The 21,336-nt window shown below is 42.3% G+C and overlaps 1 protein-coding gene across 1 annotated transcript in view; it reads right to left on the minus strand.

Annotated features, from left to right (window-relative positions):
• LOC115357256 (mucin-5AC-like) overlaps window positions 1–18,050 on the minus strand; it is a 49,187-nt gene extending 31,137 nt beyond the window's left edge. Inside the window, exons 1-21 of the mRNA XM_030048675.1 lie at window positions 18,026–18,050; window positions 17,673–17,934; window positions 15,512–15,626; window positions 14,399–14,489; window positions 14,021–14,127; window positions 13,583–13,811; window positions 12,164–12,289; window positions 10,849–10,966; window positions 10,288–10,426; window positions 9,932–10,042; window positions 9,158–9,227; window positions 8,884–9,021; window positions 7,847–8,011; window positions 7,569–7,663; window positions 7,087–7,213; window positions 6,095–6,350; window positions 5,879–5,931; window positions 4,601–4,701; window positions 3,999–4,150; window positions 3,693–3,831; window positions 2,922–3,032 (exon numbers count right to left, since the gene is read on the minus strand). Coding sequence (XP_029904535.1) covers window positions 2,922–3,032; window positions 3,693–3,831; window positions 3,999–4,150; window positions 4,601–4,701; window positions 5,879–5,931; window positions 6,095–6,350; window positions 7,087–7,213; window positions 7,569–7,663; window positions 7,847–8,011; window positions 8,884–9,021; window positions 9,158–9,227; window positions 9,932–10,042; window positions 10,288–10,426; window positions 10,849–10,966; window positions 12,164–12,289; window positions 13,583–13,811; window positions 14,021–14,127; window positions 14,399–14,489; window positions 15,512–15,626; window positions 17,673–17,934; window positions 18,026–18,050 — 2,730 coding nt within the window. The remainder of the gene's footprint in view (window positions 1–2,921; window positions 3,033–3,692; window positions 3,832–3,998; window positions 4,151–4,600; window positions 4,702–5,878; window positions 5,932–6,094; window positions 6,351–7,086; window positions 7,214–7,568; window positions 7,664–7,846; window positions 8,012–8,883; window positions 9,022–9,157; window positions 9,228–9,931; window positions 10,043–10,287; window positions 10,427–10,848; window positions 10,967–12,163; window positions 12,290–13,582; window positions 13,812–14,020; window positions 14,128–14,398; window positions 14,490–15,511; window positions 15,627–17,672; window positions 17,935–18,025) is intronic.
• Between the last annotated feature and the right edge of the window lie 3,286 nt (window positions 18,051–21,336).

Here is a 21,336-nt window from a genome sequence, read left to right on the forward strand (position 1 = left end):
ACTTTATAGGATTACCTGCTGGGAAAGTTCCTTCATTCTTGTCAGTGACGATACATCACCTCAGTGGCTGGCAAAGTACAGGGACACCAACCCCAGATCATGAGGTGGTTTCTGATCAAGAGGCATCAAGAGGATCCAGTCTCAGTTTTGCTGCTTGACTTGAAGACCATAGGGGCTCAAATAAAGGGAATGCTACAATACGCTATACCACTTTTTATCAACAACACGGTCATTGTACATGCTCAGGAAGATATAACACTGCCATTCCTAACAGGAATTAAGAGGCAGTTGGCCATGAACCCTAAAGAAACAGCTGTATATCAGCCAGAGATCATGTAGATGAGCTCTCTGAAAAAAGTGGATCCAAACACAGTAGAGTGGGTAAGCAAGGCAATGTATGATGAAGGTAGACCCCTCCTGACAATCTGCTGGAAAAGTCTTCAGTAAGAAAATTACTTACCAACAATGAGTGGCATGACCTGCCATCTGGAACGATGTGTAGTCCATGCTGTGACACGTATGAATTGCAGAAACCTGCAATCAACTTGAGTGAGCCTAATGAAGACATCAGCAGGGGAAATGAGGAGCATGCAAATGAGGCACACATGAATGCCTCCTCTATTGCCTCTTTTATGTTATTTGTTTACTTTTGGGAACTTTTGCCTTTGTTTCTTTTGTTTATGTGTCGTACAGTACTTTTCCACCTGATTCGACTGTTATCATGCATATGAATGGACATTAGCAGGTGGATTGATCCTGGGTCACTAGGGAGACCCTGGATCGGTCCACCTCCTTCTGTGACTGACTTTGGTGTTTATGCTCTGTCACGGTACATCTCGCTCCAGGTTCCCATTTGACTGGTTAAGATGGATAATAGGAATAAATAATGCAGCCTTCTGACCCACTATAAGGTGCAGAAGGGACCTACTAACCCTAAACCTGTGGGGGTGATTACGACTGATAATGTCCATTCAGTGGTGTGACAACATTCAAATCAGGTGAATTTTCAGGGCAAGATGTTTGAAAATCAAGCCTAAAGGTGTGCCCTCCTCTGCTGAGTTGATCTAGCTAGTTGATCAACCTGTCTAAATTTCCAGATCACCATAGACAAGATGGAAGAAGAAAATCTTCTGTAACTTGAGCTGTTCCAAAACCAATGCAGCAGGGCTTTTGCAGCTCTACACTGACAGACCTCTGCAGAGTAAGCAGAGGTCTCTTACAGGTAAGACATGGCCAACTGGAAGGGAACAGTGGCACAGCAAACCAAAGAAAACAAGGTGAAGAGAAAGCAGCTGGAGTATGTACTCTCAGGTGGAGGACATTCACTGTCTATGTAAGCAGCTGTACAGTGCATTCTGGTAGCGTAGCACTGTATTTCATGAGACGGGATGTCATGTTAGCATTTCCTTATTTGCATAAAGTTGAGGTCTAGGCTACTTACGGACGAATTATGAGTATACGGTATGATTCGCTGGCTCTGGAAACTCCCACAAAACTTTTAAACTAACCATCGTAAAGGTGAAATGAGGACCGATTCAGCAGCTGCAGGGTTTATTTCTCGCCTCAGATGTTTTTAAAAACACATTTCGGTGAGCTGTTTTAGTAATATACAAGAAAGTTTCCAAAAGAGTTGGTCTGGTTTGAAATCCGGAAGAGGACGATCCACTAGTGAAGTGTTGGTTCAGTCAGGTGCAGCCAGGAAGTGTTTGTGTGGTTATAGGAGAGAGCAGCTGTCAATCTTCAGGAGCGACATGCATCAAGCATCCAAATCTAAGAAGCATTGTGAAACCTAGTGTCAAATACCCGTGTGGACATAAACATTGAGCCTGTGGACCGATTTAGGATGTAATATTCTCTCGGTGGTGTTTGGAGATAGAGCTTTGCCCATCGTCATTGACTGGGAGGACTGGATCTTCATGCCCAACCACAGCAAGAAATAAGGGAAGAACTCTTTTGGGGTAAATCCACAGCTACAGGGTGTGTGAATATATACTTCACCTGGTCAAACACCACGAGGGACCAATATTATATCAGGGCAAGCTGCTCCTGCATCAGCCCAGAGGTGGCACAGTTTCATGCCTACTTTCCCATCAGGTTTCCACAAACCCCAGATCCGAGGTGGAAAGAATCACCAACAACTCATGATTTTGTTATCTGTAATTTGTGTAGACCCACACAATGAACATTTGACCAGAAACGTACCTGCTGCTTACGTTTCATAATCATACTTACAGTGCAGCTGGACTCCTTTTGGTTCAAGCATTTTTTGCTATTGTTGATACCTTCCATCTCTTAAATCAGGATTATGGATTTGTTTTATTTTCCCTCACTAAATGTTAGGTATTACATGATTTTTGTGTGCAAGGTTACCTTTTGAATCATGGCAGCTTCTGCCAAGAGCACTGTTATTCCTGTTATTATTATTATTATAATATTATTATTATTATTTTTTACCAAAATTTGGTCCCATATCATAACATGAAACCTAACATCTAATTCTGCGATTCTATGATCTTAATCCTGTTTTAGATCCCACTCCAGACCACTCTTCGAACAAAGCCTAAATCAGCCAATAAAAATAAAGCAATAGTAAATAAATAGTTCATGTTCTTCTTGGACACTTGGTGGGTCCCATGTGGTTATTCCTGCTCAATGATGCAGAATCTTTTTTCCATTTTTATTCATGTGTCTTTGCTTAGCTCTGAAAGATCTGATCAGGCTACTGCTAGATCATTCACCACTGAAATTTGAGTTTTTAATACAGAATTTAATCTCTCCTAAAAGTAATACATTTTATGCTGAGAAAAAAAGGCACACCTCAAGTAAGAAGTGTGAGCATATTGAGCAATGTAGTTGCTTGTGTTTTGTTTTTTTTTTTTGTTTTTTTTGTTTTTTTTTGTTTTTTTTGAAAAAGTAGTTACCCCCAAGAAGATCTTGATGGTCTTAGAGCATGTGGTTCCTGTGGTTCCGCAGGGAACGTTCTCGGTGATAACTCTGAAGCTGCCATTGCCTTGGCCTTTGCCACAGTAGTCCTGGAAAGGATTCACACACATACAGGTCATTAAAGTCACTGAATAAAGTCACATTGTTACTATGATGCTGACTTGTATTACATGATAGCTGTCATTTAATACAATTCTATTTATCCCAGCAACATACACATTTTTTTCTGTGCCTATGTTCAGACTGTACCTTGTTCTCACCATACTCATCTTTTAGGGAGGTGGAGTATTTGTCGGTGCATGGAGAGTACAATCAGACATGAACATTTTTTAATTGTCTCTATAGTGGCCAATTTGCGTTTTTCTACTGGGACAGCCATGCATCAAAGTCAGGGAGAATTTTCTGCTGTCTCTTATGTGATAATAAGAGATAATATACATTATCTCTGACTGTGATAATGTATATTATCTCTGACCCACATAACAGAATAAGATCAAAAAGAGTGAATCACACTTGGAGACAAAAGCAGCGTGTGGCTGTTCACTTCTTTTGCACTGATTTCAGATGATTTCATCACAAGCTGAAGTAACACACCAGGTTCCAGCAGGACTGTCTGCAAGAACCAAGGAGTACCATCTTTTTGCCACAAGGTGTTGCCAGTTAATGTGATTAAAAACTGAACTAAATGCCTGCATAGTCATACGACTTGATTTTGTTGATTTTTAAATGTAATTTGGATGCAGTAATACCTGAGCAAGAGTGTATTCACAGCTGCCATCAAAGGTGTAACGCTTCCCGTCAAAAGTGATGTAGTGTCCATCGCCGTAGACAGAGCAGGTTCCATGGCACTGGTTGGTCGTGCACTGCCACTTCCTGTCTTTACAAGTGCTGTAAACAGGCCAGGGTTAGGTGTCAGGGCTCCCAGTCAAAGGTACAGCTTTCTTATTTGTACATCTCAGTTAGAAGCAGGTACAGACGGAGAGGCAACCAAAAGAGCGTCTATAATGTCTCTCTCCATCTATAGCACGATTTTATTCAACGTGCAGCTCACTCACCAGGTGTTGCAGTCCACTTTGATGGTTTGTCCAGGCTGGTGGAGGGCGCTGTTGTGCACACAGGGACAGACTTCTGGTTTGATGCAGCCTCCTTTGCTGTCGGACACCATCCCAGACGGACACATGCAGCCAGAAATACACTCTGCGCTCATCTGGAGAGGACAGTGTACAGTAGGTGTGAGTGGCAAGACTGTGAGAGTGATGCTTAATCCATGGTCATATGTACATACATACATGCTCAATTTCTCATTTCTGTATTCACTGTAATATTTTGTAGGATTAATGCACATAGTTATGCATAATGCACATTCTTTTTACAAACTCTAAGGCACATATTTCTTTTTCTATTTCTTATAATTTAATTCTTCCCTTGAGAATCTGCACAACTGCAACTGACCCAATTTCCTCCTCAGGGATCAATTAAGTATTTCTGATTCTGATTCTAGTGATCGTGTATATAATTCATTGCAACTAACTGCTGTCGTTTACCAAACCGGTGCAGCTCCATGTCAGGATGTTTTATTTCACCCCAGAAGCCAGAAAATCCAAACATCTATTCTGAGCAGAGGCTAACAATATGCTGCTGTCTGCCGGTGACTCACACAGGCCATGTCGAGTGTGTTGCAGCTCTTCTGACACTCGGACCCTTTAGCAGCCGGGCCAGCAGCAGAGCAGTTGAAGAACACCATGGGAGCAGCACAGACTGCCGAGGGAAACACAAAACTGATATTACTTCATTGTTTCTTTTAGCTCAGTTCAGCGTTTCTATATTTATCCAGATTATTCCAGGCAGCACTTGATTCTCTGGGGCTGGGGCTTCAGGCAGTGGTGGACAATAACAAAGTACATTTGCTGTCTGTATTTAACTTGAATATTTATTTTATTTTTCTTGGAAATGTATGCCTTTTATATGATGGCATATTAGGGCCATTGTAGGAAAAAATATAGGTGGGGGGTGGGTAATATTCCAAGGAAAAAAAAATTGAGATTAAAGTCATGCATTTACAAGAAAAAAACTTGGATTTTTTTTTTTTAGTTTAAAGTGGTAAATTTATGAAAAAACTCACAAATTCACGAGAAAAAAACTGTGAAAACCAGTTTTTCAGAAGTAGTAGAACTAGTTAGTCAGAAGGAAATCCTGCTGGTCTGAGTCCAGAACCCCAACCTCCTCCTCAGCATCTGGACTCTGAAGAGACGTTGCTGTGACTTGGGCCGATTCAGAAGAAAACAATCTGCTGATTCTGGGCTCAGATCAGCAGGATCTCCTTGTTCCTGAATCCCATGTCAGAGTAGAATCTGCTGAAGTGATCAGCTGCAGGCCTGAGACACGGCTAGTAGTGAGTTTTTTCTCATAAATTTGTGAGTTTTTTTTTTTTTTTTACTTTTATCTTGTAAATTCTGATGCTTTTCTTCAGAATATTAACCCCCCTCCACTAGCTCCATAGTTTTGTTTCCCTACAATTCCCTACAATTTCTATGAAACCTGTCATTACTCATTACTTTGAAGCATTGCTTTGAAATCAGATGTGTTTTTTTTTTTCTTCTCTAAAACATGACTGGCCACATGTTGTGTTCCTCACAGGAACCAAACGCTGGGACCTTTTTGCCCTAAAGCCCCTTCAGAGTAACTGGAACATTCTCTGATCTGATCTAGGATTACAGGATGGAAAGCTCTCTCGTTCTCTCTCGTTTCAAATGCTTTATAAATTCTGGGAGTTGATGTTAGAGCATTTGTGAATTGGGCACAATCTTGATTTCCATGCCCTTGCATGCCAAAAAAAAAAAAACATCATGTGGGAAAAGTCATCTGATTTATCTATAATTTTTACATTCATGACCATGATGGGTACACAGCTTTTGAAGTGGACCAGTAAACCTACCTGGCTGTTTGTCAGAGTCTCCGATGCACATGAGTGTTCCTTCCTTACAGGTGCTAGAGGAAAGGTTGAAAAATGCATGCATCACATTAGTTTATCATTTATGATGCTGGAAACACATCGTAAACATGTTTTCAGCTCCAGCGCAAGGCTTGAGGCTAAAATCTATTCTCAAACAATAACATTCTAACTTTTATATATAATATGTAATGTCCATACCACATGATCCCGTCCTTGTTCACGACCGAGCCAGATGGCACGACCAGACCCTTGTCGTAACACGGGCAGCTGGTAGGGGACACACACTTTCCAGAATCGTCCAGGTACATCCCCTCTGCGCAGATACAGCCGTCCACTGGCGGGAAGGAGAGGTGGCAGCTGGGATCTGCGTTGCTGAGGCAGCGGCAGGTCCGGCTGCTGGACGTGATGTTGTATGAGTAGACCATGCTGCTGGGGCACGAGCTGGAGTACTTGCCTGAGGAGGGGAGACCAGATGTTTTATTGAAGAGACGGTGAGACCCTTCCAATCAAAAAAGTGTTTTTCTCCTGTTTCTGTCTCCTAAAATGTGTGAACCTGACTCTGACTTGTATCGGTGCAAAGTTTGTCACTAGAAACGTGTTTTCCACACTCCTCTACTCAAGGTGGAGGTGTGTGTGCAAGCCTCTAAAATCTGAGATTCAGACGTTACTTAGGCCAGCTAGATTTCTTTTTATCCTTGGATGGGCATGCATGACCTAATTGACTTACATTAATTTTCTACAGCTTTTCCCTAATCGTAGCCATTACCAACTTGTGCCTAGCCGTAAACAATAAGCCAAAATGACCACTCAAAATGTTACTTCAACGCTAGATCCAACAAATCCCACAGCCAATCCCATCAACTGACGAGGCGCTTCTTTGCATATCATTAGTATAACCCCTACTGGTGGTGGTGCTGGACTGTTGGTCATGTTTTGTTTTAAAAAAAACAACAAGACTAACTGGAGATGTCTGCTTCACATGAGCAATATTCATAAGAGAGCACAGAGCATGCCAGTGATTTATCTAATGCAAGAACAGACTGAAATAACAAATGTGTGTCAAGGGACTGAAAAGAAGCTCTCAAGAACGTCACTACCGCTCTAGCAAGAGGAACCGACGTGCTGCAATGGAAACAGCCAGCTCAGGTGAATTTAGTGAGTGTGAGTGCCACGCTGTGCTCGCAACTCACCACAGACTGTCTGCCTCCAGCCGCTGAGCTGCACCCCTGCAGCCGAGCAGGCGTGGACGTACGAGGAGATGGCAGCACACATGCAGGCCTCACTGTGCTCACAGTTACAGCTGTCGTACATGCAGTGCTGTCAGGAGACAAAACACACACACACACACACACACACACACACACACATGGCCTGTTACATTATTTTGATCTATTATCTTGTTATATGGTGACATGACGCGCACACAGTTCATGCTTACAGTAATTAATGCACAACTCATCAAGTGAAGAATAACCCCATCACTAATTAACACTGAACCACAACAGTTCATGATACCTCATGTATTAAATCATTAGTTATGCACTGATTAAGCATGAGTTGTGTGCCCTCATTATAAAGAGTTACATGTTTTACAGTAAAGAGGCAATAAAAAGTAAAAAAAGTAAAAAAAAAAGACATGAAATGAAATGAATTCAGCAGCAGTGAGACTCACATCTTTGTAAGTGTCGGGGCTGATCTCCGAGTGGCAGGAAGCAAAAACTCCCTGAGGATCGCTGAGCAGGGAACACCAGTGCTGAGCGTACTTCTCTGTCAGGGACAAAGCAGGACAAGATTCAGCCCCATTCAATTTTTTGTATTGAATTCTTGATAAATGTTTTAAACTGAGATACAAACTGAACTGTGGCCTAAAAACCGATGTACAAACTGGGTGAACCATTACACCCCTACTAATAATACAGATTATTAATGAATGAGAGTGTTGATGAGTACCGTTCTCCAGACTCAGACTGCAGGGGTTCTCAAAGCTGCTTTTGACATCTGGGCAGGCAGCGCGAGTCTTCCAGCTGTTGGCGAAGCCGGCGGCCGTGGCGTCTGGGACGCCGCTGAGCTTCAGAAAATCGTCGGCCTGGTTCAAGTTGAAGTTTCCACACAGACCTGCAGGGCAGAGACGCAGAGTCGCGTTCACATGGACTCACAAGCGGCAATCTGTCACCGTCCTCTCGAAAAATTTAAATCATCTAACTGTTATATAAAAGCAGACATTATATTTTTAGAATTCTTTTCATAAAGCATGTTCTTCACATTGCTGGTACTGATAATTTTACCTCCTGTTAATGCTGGGTCCCAGACACATTTATGCACATTGTATACATCTATGCACACGGTTTTTTGCACATTGTTTTTTGCACATTGGGTACTTAGATCTTTAGATCTCTAGTGTCATCTTTTATTCTTTATTTTTATTTATTTAATCTTGTAATCTGTGGATACTGCTGAAAACTGTGAATTTCCTTCGGGATGAATAAAGTATCTATCTATCTATCTATCTATCTATCTATCTATCTATCTATCTATCTATCTATCATTTTTCATTTCCACTCAAACATTTCTACTGAAAGCAGCACTAGGCCATTTCTGACCACTGGAGGGTCTATTTGAAGCAGCCCTGTTTCCAGTTTCACATGTACAAAAATTAAGAGTTAAGAAAAATGAAGAAAAATGCATTTTTGGGATGGAAATGGGATACACTCTCATCAGGCTCAAACTTTTTCTTTTGCCGCAGCGCTGACTGCAGCGAGAGATGTTTATCTCACTGTAATTTGCATAAGTTTATGTAATTTAGGAATTAGTTACTAAGCTCAAACCAGGACAAAACAGCAGGCTGGCTGCAAATTAAATGGTGGAGAGGAGACTATAACATGGCCAGGGGTCATTTTACTTTAAAATAATCATATAGCTTATTGCTTATTGTAGCTTTAAAACACCTGAGGAGCGGTCAGCTGTGTGGTTGAGTTAGATCTACATACCGCAGGTCTTGGCCTTGTAGTCGCTGCTGACTGTGATGTAGAGCTGCATGACCGGCTGGAGCTGAACCTCCAGCAGCAGACCGACGGAGGTCTGGACCACCAGGTAGAAGGAGGAGGCTCTGAAGGTGGAGATTCCAGCTGGGGATTGAGAGGAGGAGATGCTGTAAACTGATGCTAATTACGGCTGTTTGCAGGGTGTTGTAATATCGTCTACAAATCACAGAGAAACCAGAGATCAGAGAGAGTAAACACTGTGTAGTGCTGCATATCTCACCTGCAGAGAAAGGTAACTGGGCGTAGATGCCATTCACAAAAACCTTGCCGCTGGGCTGGATGCTGATCACCTGTAAAGAAGAGAATCTGTTATTACTGAAATATTTATTTATTTAATCTTAATTTATCCAGGACGTAATTAATAAATAATATTAGCAATATTAATCATCATCATCATCATCATCTCTACAGAAACTTTCTGCTTTCCTACTTTTCTCTCGAGAAAAAAACAGAGTCTGCTCATTATGGAGGTGTGTGGCATTCTTCAAAACAACAGAACAGAAAACCACAGATTTTATTTCTAGTAAAAAGATCTTTTCTCGAGTAACAGCATCATTTTTTAAATCACTGATTCATTGACTTTTCATGTCACCTACTGATAAATTCTCATGAGTAACGTTTGTATCAATGTTTTCTGCTGTTAGTAATGGATTTAGGTTTTCTTCTTCAGTTGTCCTTTCATTTGCAATCAAGGCTTAATCAGAAATGTCTGACAATGTGATCCTTTTTTCATAAAAGTGAGAAATAGAGCTTGTTATAAAAAGGAAAAGTGTCTGTATCGCAGGAAAATCTGGGAACTTAACCTGTTAGCCAGAACGTGAAAGACATCGTACTCTACTGTCAAGTTCGTCTAAAGATTTTTATTTAGAGCAAATATCTTTTTTATTGAAGAAATGGCAGAAAAATCAAATCAATATAAATAGAGGACGATAAAATAATTTTTTTTACAATATGTATGTGTGTCTGTGTGTGTGTGTGTGTGTGTCCCACTCACAGTTGCCCCTCCGGAGAGGCCCAGGGTGACGGAGTTGAGGCAGGTTTCGCTGTCAGTCAGTCCACACTGCACCAGCTCTCCCTGCACCACAAACTGGCCTCCGCTGCAGTCCTGCACACAGACAAACACAACCTGCTTCACACACACTGCTGGTGACACACAACATACACACACACCTCTTTATCAAAAACCTGTTTATCAGAAAAATATCCTGTGTGTAAACATGTTGTGAAAGCACCGGCAGTCATTACAGTATCGATATCGAGGCAATCGCTCAATTGGCTGGTGGTATGTGTGTGGTACAACAGCAGCGTGTGTGTGTGTGTGTGTGTGTGTGTGTGTGTGGGGTTCAGTACCTTGGCCAGGACGTAGGAGCAGTCTCCATGGAAGGTGTAGACTTTACCATCAAAGGTGTTGATGTGGGCTCCGCCCTCCACAGAGCAGGTAACTGGACAGCTCTCCTCCCTGCAGTTCCACTGGCCGCCCTCACACACACTGTCAGGACACACACACACACACACACACACACACACACACACACACACACACACACACACATTTAGTTTGATCATTTACTTACCGTTTGTCAACATGGAAACAATGACTTGCCAAGGATATAATAATAAGGAAACAGAAGAATGGGCAGATAAGCTATATCACAAATCTGGAAAACAAGGCATAGGTAAAATAATTCAACTTAACTAGCACAGGTAACACACTGAGGGTTTTGGGCAGGGAATTGAAACCACCATGACAAAAGTAAAATGAATTAAATGAATCAATATTAAAACTTTTTTATGTATCCATTTTTTGAGTTTGTGGCATTATTTCCTTTCCCAGGGTTATTTTGCCTCTTGCAGCATCTCATTAGGACTCGAATGTTTCTTTTTCTTTCAGTTTGGGTAAAAATACGGTACCATTTTTTGCAGGCGCTGGTGTAGGACTCTCCAGGCTTGTAGATCTTGCTGTTGTAGCTGCAGGAGCACTTGCTCACAGGGACGCAGCCCGTTTTGCCCACATCGTCCATCAGCATGCCTGAGGATGACCACAACATTATCATTTACACTGTGAAACTGTGTGTGTGTGTGTGTGTGTGTGTGTGAGAGAGAGAGAGAGAGAGAGAGAGAGAGAGAGAGAGAGAGAGTTGCACCCCTACAAACAGGTCAAACCGGTCCACAGAGGACGCCATTTCCACTACACTCCATCTCACACTGTCACATCTGGAGGGAAAGAACACCTCAGCCGGAATCCTTTTCATCGACTGCAGCTCTGCATTTAACACTATCATCCCATGGCAGCTGGTGGTAAAGCTGACGCAGCTGGGCGTGGAGACTGCAACCTGCAACTGGATACTCAGCTTCCTGACAGGGCGACGGCAGACAGTCAAGGTGGGCAGGCTGTCATCACGTCCGATCGCAGTGAACACAGGAGCACCCCAGGGCTGTGTCCTGAGCCCGCTGCTGTTCAGCCTCCTCACACATAACTGCAGAGCTAGATTCAGCTCTAATCACATTGTGAAGTTTGCGGACGATACTACAGTGGTTGGGCTCATTAGTGACAACGACGAGTCCGCCTACAGGACGGAGGTTGTGCAGCTGGTGGCTTGGTGCACATCCCACAACCTCACCCTCAACATGGACAAAACTAAGGAGATGGTGGTTGATTTTAAGAGGTGCGACAAAGACCAGCACCCACAATTGACTATAAACGGGGCCCCAGTGGAGCGGGTTAACAGCATTAAGTTCCTGGGAGTACACCTCGCTGATGTCCTTCTCCCTCAACTCCCAAAAGCGTCTGCACTGCCTCCGACGACTCAGAAAGGTGGGAGTTCCAACACATCACCTCATCACATTCTACAGGGGCATCATCGAAAGCATCCTGACATACAGCTTCACATCTTGGTTCGGCAGCTGCAGGGTCCAGGATCAGCGGCAGCTAAACCGGGTCGTCAGGACTGCGAGTAAAATCATCGGTGCCCCTCTTCAGCTCCTGGAGGAGATCTATAACCAGCACTGCACGCTCAAGGCCGTCTCCATCATACAGGAACCTTATCACCCCTCTCAGGGCCTGTTCTCCCTCCTCCCATCTGGCAAGTGGTACAGGACTATCGGCTGCTCTTTTATTGCACGATTTGCACTTTGGTCACTAGAACTAGTGAGAAACGCTATTCTGTTTTAACCTGTGTACTTTTACTATGGGTGAAATGACAAATAAAGGAATGTTGATCTTGACCTGCAGGGCAGAAGCAGCCGTCGGTGCAGTGGTCGCTGCAGGTCTGGCTGGCCTCCGGGTTGGAGCAGGTGTCAGCGCAGGGGCTTCCACACTCCTGGTACTCCATGTTGTGGGGACACGTCCTCCCTGTGAACGCAGCAACACTCCATTAAACCTTCCCTCTCATTCACTCACACAGTCATTACTATTGTAAGGCACTGTCTCGAGGTTCAGATTCACTGAGGTTCAGTTGAGAGCACCAGATTTGGCTGCTATCACACCTCTGATTGGATGTTATCAGTCCTAATCCCCCCACAGGTTTGGGTTAGTAGGTCCCTGCTGCATATTCTAGTGGGTGAGAAGCTGTTAGCATATGGTTCTATCATCGATCTGTCTTAACCAATCAGATCAGATGGGACCCTGGAGGCATGACTTTTTTATACATTTCAGTGGCTTGAACAGAATACACAAATTGGTGCAACCGCCCACCACTCCTCAAAAACTGCAACCAAACAGCACCCTCCTTTCACCAACAGCAACACAGACTGTGGGCTTCAGCTGTCAGACTTATCCAGATCGGCACCTTGATGCCCAAAAGCCATTACGGCTACAAGATTTTCTGATCTGATCTGCGATTGCAATGTCCATTGCATTATGGGAATTTTGTATTTTTGCATCTTCCATCATGTCCTGACTGCAAGGGATGGGCACACATTCAGATTTCTAAGGTCATCTCCTTCAGTTTTCCAGTGGAAATGCCTTTCTATCACCAAATCTTTAAGCTGCCATTTTGCTGACAAAAAAAAATGTCCTTTTGGTTCAGTGGCCTGAAGCTCCTACCATGTAACCAAAACATCATTCAAAACAACCAGGGACCCTTTTCCCCACTTTGTACCCCTTTCCCTCTGTCATCCTCCTTTGCTGTCTCAAAGTAAGAGTAAGAGTAAATTTTAGAGAAATTTGTGTTTCTACATTCCATTGCTTCACAGAAATAAGGTAAAACATCATCCCAAAAACAGCTACATCACATAAAACTCTCTCTTTCCACTCTTCTATTGAAATAAACTGAACTACTGTAAAACCTATAAAAATTGTTAAAATTTGCCCTCTATGCCCTGGTGCATTTCAGTTATGGCATTCCCCAAGGGTCAATCCAAGGTCCCTTACTGTTCTCTTTATATGTGGTCACTTTCTGACATTAATTAGAAAGATAAGATCTGTAATAGCATCGCTTTAGGGGTTTGGACCAATTGTGCTGGACAGCATTCCACTCATTGCACACTGTTGGCATGGTATTCTGATTTGGTGAGTTTAGTGATTCAGCTGCAAAATCATTTAGTGAACCTGAGATTTTGATTGAAACTGTAACAAAAAACATAAGAATAACTAATATTTGTCCGTGTTACGTTAGCAATGTCTGATCAAAGCTGGAATCCTCACAGCAAAGATCTTTGGTTCTCCAGTTCTGGGGCTTTCCGCCGGCATGGACGCACTGCCTGGAGAACTCAGCGATGGTGTTGCAGAGGCAGAAGGGGTCGACGTTGTGACCGGAGCTGTTGCCGCAGTGGCAGAGGTCCGCCACACAGGCTGAGGTGAAGGAGGGAACGTCCAGCAGACCCTGGCAGCTGTTGAAGGCCCGTCCTGTAAGAATCTGCTCACACAGGTGTTTCTACAGGGCAGACAGACAGGTAGACAGACAGGTTGGGATGAATGGACACAAATAGAAGGAAAGGACAGACAAGCAGGTAAACAGTTGCACATTCATAGATAGGTGGAAAGCCCGAATTTAAACCATTGCTTCAGCAGTTATTTAAAGCAGTCCATAGTTGGTTTGAATTTTCAGTCAAGCTTCTGGTCCAGTGTAAGGTGAGGCCTCACCATGTCGTTGCAACTTTCTGTGGAGGCCAAAGTGTAGTCAGAGCAGCTCTCAGTTGGACCATCCATCTTCCAGAAGTTACCATAATCCGCGGGGGATATCTTTGCACCTTTTGGGGGGAATTTCAAGAGAGGATAACTTCACTGCTAAGGGCATTAACTTATGTAGACATGCTTCTAATCATAGCCCCTTCAGCAGACCTGTGTGAGATGGGCTCTCACTCAGAAATGTGTGCTAAAGTGATTTTCAGATAGTCAAAATTGTACTCAAAAAGATGGCTAAAATCATTAAAAGTGCAACTGCAATTTGACCAAGGTCTGCTCACCACAGATATTCCGTTTTGTTTCCTGTATATTTTGTGAATAATAATTAAAGTTTACCGTGGCTGTAGAACTCGTTGTATTGCTGGACTCCGTTGAAATCTCCACAAAGACCGCAGGTCTGATTCTTGAATTTCACGTCGAGCTCCACCTGAGGAGTCAAACACATCGCCTTCAGCACCGGAACGTTTTTTAGGACATGACACAGCAGCAGTGGTCATGTTCATGGATCATAGACTAACTCTTCATTCAGCTCTTAGCAGACTAACAACACCCAAAATCAGGCTAAAAGGCTAATTCTGGCATTTCTTTTAGTCCTTTTGCAGGGTCACACCATCTGAACAGATATAAGGGTTCAATTACAGTACTGTAGAGCAAGTGCAACCAGGGTGGGGGGGTTAGGTCTAGGGTTAGGATAGCATTTAAAGAGTAAAGCAGTCTCAGCAGTGTTAAGGGAGATGCTTGTGAGGAAACACATTAGCAAGAGGACACAGCATGTTAATTAACAAAAACATAGAAGAATACAAAACCTATATATGTGTACCTAAAATCCATTTGTTAGAGCTACTCTTGTCAGAATGCAACGTTAGTCTGTCCCAATACAAGCAAAGTGTCACTTGAGATTTAAAACTTGTGCATAACGCAAACAGATATTGCAAAAGCATCATTCCTTCAGGGTGTAAATGCAGCCACACTCATCCATCGTGTCTGTTCTTTAACTTGCAGTTCAATTCATTTTCATTATCTAGATGGGGAGAATGACATGTCTGCCAGATTTCCATTCATTTTGATGGACAGAAAGTTCCAGTCATTATTCTCCAGAAGGGAGAAAAGGCAGGACTCCATGGACTCAGATATCATCTCAGAGCCGCCTGTTCTTCCTTCTTTAAGGATTGTTTGCATTGCTAAGGGCAGAGCACCCAGCCAGGAACTATTGAGAAGCGCACTCGCCCTATTTGCTCAACTAATCACGATTTATCATGAATTAACACAGTGACACTATTTACCCTTGATACAATTACACAGAATCAATATAAATTTTTAGTTGTTTGGCGTACACTGTGTTTAATGTTTCAGTTTGAAGTGCTGTGACTTTTAGTATCAACAACGCATACGCAACAATAATGCTGACAGCGTCCCTTTTCTTTGAAAGATAAAGAACCATTTTCCCACCAGAAATGAATCCTCCTCGTTCCAGACAGCAACCAATCCCAGCTTTGCATTGACTCTGATGTGGGTGGGAGTCTGCTCAATCAGGACTCCTGATTGGCTGAAAGGCAGGACGGCCCTGGACAAAGAAGAAAAGAGACATCAGTGCTATGATCAGTATAACCAATCAGAGCCTTCATTTAGTTATGGGTCCATAATTTATACAGTTAAACACAGTAATCCATAAGACACCGAAATGGTGAAAGATCTATGAACAATTTTCCTATTTTTTTTTTTTTTTGGAAAATATTTTCTTTGAGTCTACACTGCAGAGGAAAATGCTTTCATAAATTGTTCGTGCCTCTCTGCCATAAATCATCTTAATCTGTAAGCCGGTCACCTGATGAACCTTGGCTGCCGCCTCAGCACACAGAACTTTATTTATACTGTCCATCCTCACTCCTTTTATTTTTTTAAACACTCCTCTGTTGTGTTTCTGAGATGTCCTTTTAATGTCTTTTAATTTTGATTTTATCATGGTCATTTTGTATTTCTAATAGCAGACTTTTGCACACGCAGGCCAAAGATACATTTCTACCTTTTGCAAGCACAAAGTAGACGACAAATTTAAACGTTGAAGTTAAACTCCTCATGCATTAGACTACTATAAGCTGTGTTTGCAGTGGATTAATACAAATGTGTTCTCTGCACTTTGTGCATGGATTAAGGTACAGATGCGTGGGCCACCATGCACTGAAACCTTCCTCTCTCTGCACACCATGCTGGGATCATTACCACAGTTTATCAGACGACAGTCAATGTTATCTTTCCATGCAAATACTACACTTCAATACAAGCTGCAGCGTACACACACACAAATAAACCCAAGAGCCACAAATACCTGAACTCCCTTAATACCATGCACTGTATTAAGCTTAGATTAATATTTTGGCCTTTCTTTTAGTATCGAATATCCACCACTTGTGATATAATGGAGGTTTCTCCCTGAAACCTCCATTATACATGGAATAGTCAATTTTATTTTCTTTGCACATTTTATTTATTCATCAAGTCAAGATAAAATTCTGTAAATAAAGTTTTAATTGACAGGCAGATATTTTCTATCGTTGAATAACTCAGGTGGGTCATCCTGCATAGAATCGCTGCTAATCTTGAATAAATTGTTCTTTGTGAATTTTGAGAACTGAGTATTTTAGAGAGGGTCTAACTGCTGTTTGAGAGGCTTTTAGACACTGACGATAAGACTGAATCGTTTGAAATCAAGCTGAATTCACACTAACAAGCTGTGCTGAAAATTCATCAGTATTATAACCAGCTCTACAAGTCAATCTCACTATTATTTTGGATTATTTTGGATGGTAAAAAGAAATTTTAACTGTAAAGTTTAACTGTAAATGGTTCTGTGATCTGAATACTCTTTGTCAGCAGTTATAAATGTTAACATTTACTTTACAGTGTGTAAAATTTTCCATTCAGGTTCTTTGGCACTAAACAATTGCTGTATTTGGAACTTGACCACTGTTATTTATTTATTTTTTATTTTTTTATTTTTTTGATCGATCCATCCTGTTACTCTTTACTCTGTTTTCAATACTGTTTTTCAATAGACCTGAAAGATACACTACTAAAAATTATCCACCTTAACAATTCATTTAGTCTTAAAATTTAAAAATCTTGTGTCTCTTAAACCAAAGTAAACAAAAAATTGCCAGTAGGATGAGATAATCCCACTTGTTTCCAGTGCAGTTTCACTTGTTTCATGATTTTTTTCTGGGATCAAGTACAAATCTGTTGAAACAATGAGGCAGATCAGCCACTAGGATCAAGAAAATGACTCTCAATGCAAGAATATTCCGGAAACAAGTTGACTAGCGTGAGAAACAAGTGGGATTATCTCATCCCACTGGCAGATTTTTACCTTGTTGGAAGAAAAACGACCCAATTAACAAGATTTTAACACTGAAGACTAGATTGAATGTTTTTTTTTCTTGGTTTTGCAGTGTCACACAGTGGCGTCATTCCCTTGAAACTTCAGCCTCTGTGTCCTCAGATCCCAACGAGGCTGTTTTCTTCTAAGTACAGCCAAGAGACTCCACAAACGGCCGCCTCTGGTCTTCATGAAGCTGCTGAGTGACAGGGTTGTTTTTTTTTTGACTAAACTTACGTCTCGCCATTGACGAGCACTGAGCCCTTGGAGAGCTCCACCACGGTTCCCTCCAGCTTCATGACGATGCTGCTGATGGTGGGGAAGCCGTTGACCTCCTGCCTCCTGACCTGGATGTTGAAGTCCGTGTAGCTGCCCTTGCACGTAGACGTGAAGATGTGGTTACAGGTGGACGGCAGCTGGAAAACATCTCCATCGAAGGTCTTGAAGTGGAAGTTACCCCACGTACTGCAGACCTGGCCGTTGTGGACAGGACTGACTCCTATGAAGACACGACAGATGAGCTGGATCATCACCAGCTCTACTGACAGCTGCCTGCATGAGGACAGGCGTCTGTTTATGCAGAAACTCACCTGTGATTTCAGGAATCTTGGACATTGATGGGATGACATTTACAGCAGTTTTTGCTTCTGTGGAAAGAGTTAAAAGTCAGTAACTGGTGTGTTAATCCTAAAAAAAAACAAAAAACAAAAAACAAAAAAACCCTGACGTAAAGGAAAAGGTCGTTTATCAAGCCAATCCAGACCACTTCTACACCATTTCAACAGTCATTAATCAGATCTAAAATAATACTTTAACCAAGAGACAATAAGGCCAAGCTCTTTCAGGTGCAATGTTCCAAAGTAGGTAAACATTTGAGCTCTTAGCAGCCGTGTTTGCTGTGTGTTTTAGGGTGAATAATGAGGCTTAATGTACGTACCGCTGTGCCAGGCAGCTAGGATGGCAGACACGGTCAGCCATGATAGCCACTGGTTCGCCATAGTGATCCGCCCGCCGAGAGGAGCTTTGAGGAGGATGGGAGGCCGGCCAAGGTCTTTATACTCGGAGGGCAGGTCTCAGTGTGACAAGGTAAGGAGTGGCATTCCCATACATTCAAGTGGCACTTCATAATAACCAGCCCTGCCCTCCATCCCGTCCCAGAGTGTTTTAAATCCGTGTTCTCTTGGTCGCTCCCCCTTCACAGATCTGACATAAGACTCAGGCTTTAAAAAACATGTGAAAAGACCCAAAGGATGTTCAGTAACATCCTACAGCAGCATCCGTGAAGGACTCACTGCACAAATTCTTAAAAGAGTTTAAAAAAGGAAAATCTGCCTTGGGATGAGGTAATCACACTTAAGAAAGTTTCAGAAACAAGTGCATTAGCATTGGGATTATCTCATCCCACTGGCAGATTTCTGTTTCCACACTTGGTTTTGGGGATTTAAATTATGAATAGTCGGTACTCAACACTACTACTGACTTGTTAAAGAGGACATTTTTTGCAGTGAACAATTGAACAACAATGATTCATTGTAGCGGGGCTCCAAGCAACTGCTTGGAGCCCCGAGCCGATAGGGGGCCCCCGAGACTCGGGGCCCGAGGGCTGTTTTTACCGAAATACACTGGTTGTAAGGGCCCCCTGGGAATTTTTGCTTAGGGCCCCAACAGACTCTAGAATTGCCTCTGCGACTATGACCAAAACAAAACAAGCCTCCTGCTCTTTCAGTTTGGGCGATGCGCTGCAAAAAGCTGTTGGTTTGGTTTGTTCATGGATTACCCAGAAAATTTTTTTCTGTTCTTTAGTGGAAACGTAATTTCAGCTGTCCTGCCTTCTCACTCATTTGTTGTTTTTGAGATATACATGAAAGATGATCGGGGGAACAAAAATACTGGTAGAGCATGTCAGCACAAAAACACAAAGAAATGAAATTAAAAAGCAGGCTTTGTCTTCATATCTGGTCCAGACCTTCAGGATACACCTACAAGCCCTCACCATAACCAAATTTGCCTTTCACTTGAGACCAATTATGGACTGAAGTGGAACAACGCTATAGACCATTGAAGACTTCCCTAATCCTCTCTCAAGCATTATTGTTTTTTTGTGTATATTTGCTTTGTTTAATCATGTTTTGACTCATGTGATAAAGCGTAAAACGCACTCAAGGTGTGTTCAGATCTCTTAGCGATTAACACTTCTCTCTTTTGTTCTCTTATCGCCAACAGTCATCATTTACAATGGCAACAGAACATGAATGGAAACCAGAGATTGCCTAAATTCTTGTTCTTTATGCTGCACCCAATTACAGATCCATTAGTATTGTTTCACTGTCCACCCAAATGAGATTATGTGGTTTGTTAAAACAGGCCTTACAAGCGCTGCAAAACTATCATCGCCGCGTACAATCTGCACAGTCGCTCTTGTAAAGCAGCTTTACCAAAATAATCTGGTGCGGAGGAACATGCTAAACCCAAGAGAAACAAGTTCAGATTTATTTTCCATTTCTTATTTTTTTGTCATGGGGTTTGGTCCTTAATCCCAAGAAAAACATTTTTTGGACAACTGACAGAAAGTATTTGTAATATAAAGTAAAAGTAGTAACTTATTCAGAGTTACTGCTCATTCAAACCAAAGGACGAGAGTAAATCTCAGCTGATATAAAGTCAGTTAAACCAGTCTGTTTTTCCATGGCACATTCATATTTACCTGGAAAACATATGACTACATGGTGTTTTTTCATATATATCTCATGTCAGCATTGCAGTATAGTTTCAGTTCTTTTCCTCCTGATCCAGTTTGAAGACTGAGGTGTTCTGGGTGGGGAGGGAGGAGCAGCTGTCAAAGGAATCTGATTATATTGAGTCAAGCTGACGTACAACACGATGAAACATCCACTGACGTTATCCTGCTTTTGTGTTTTTAACCCACAGGAGAGAAAGGAGACTTGTTGATTTAGTGTCAAAGATCAAAACTGATGATTAAACCATCGGAGCAAACCTTCATTCAATACCTCTGAACACTTGGATTCCTCTAATATAATGCTATAAACACGAAATTATTATCTGTGCATGAGTGGATCGATGCAGCAAGTCATGATGCTTTTCCAACAAATCTCCAAACTCCGGTTTTGAATTTAGCTTGACCAGAACTAGGCACACATTCATCTGGGCTCTGAAAAATGGCTAAATGTTGTTACACAGACATGCCAGTTCCACCAGTTGGATCCTCAACATAAGTGAATCACACTTGCTTTTGACCAATCAGAGTGAAAAGTGACTCAGTTCTACCTCTCCACAAAGTTTTGTGCAATTTCGTTGATAACTTTTGGAGATGTCCTGCGAACAAACACAGAAACAAACAGAATGGGGCGTAAAAAAAAAAAACCCAGATCCAACTCTTTTGGTGGAGGAAAATACAGAGTTCAGTCCAAACTAAGGGACTGGTAGGTGTCGGAGATGGAGATCTGCATGGGGGCTGAGAAGACGGACTAGACAAATATCAAATGTCATGTTTACAGCTCATCTTAACATCAGATCACCAAGTTAAAACCGAGTCTCATCAGGATAGGACAGACAAGGAGAGAAGGTGTGAACGGCATTCTCAGCTGGATTTGGATTTGGCGTCTGGATTTCCAAACTATCTGTGACCATCATAACGGCTCCTGCAGACTTCAGAGAGCAGAAATACTTTATTGATCCCCGAGGGGAAATTCGGTAAGACGTCTCGTAAAACCACAATTCTGGCATCTTTTAAAGTGACAAAGACCACAAACTGCATGGTGGTTTGAGTTGGGGATGAGGTGACATCTCCAGGGTCAACTCTGTTACTTGAGCGATTGGTCCACAAACTGCTTATGTCACAGTTGCATAACAAGGCAGACGGCCAAACTTCTGTCCCACAAAA

This window comes from Myripristis murdjan, chromosome 3 (assembly GCF_902150065.1).
Source record: "Myripristis murdjan chromosome 3, fMyrMur1.1, whole genome shotgun sequence".
NCBI lineage: Eukaryota > Metazoa > Chordata > Actinopteri > Holocentriformes > Holocentridae > Myripristis > Myripristis murdjan.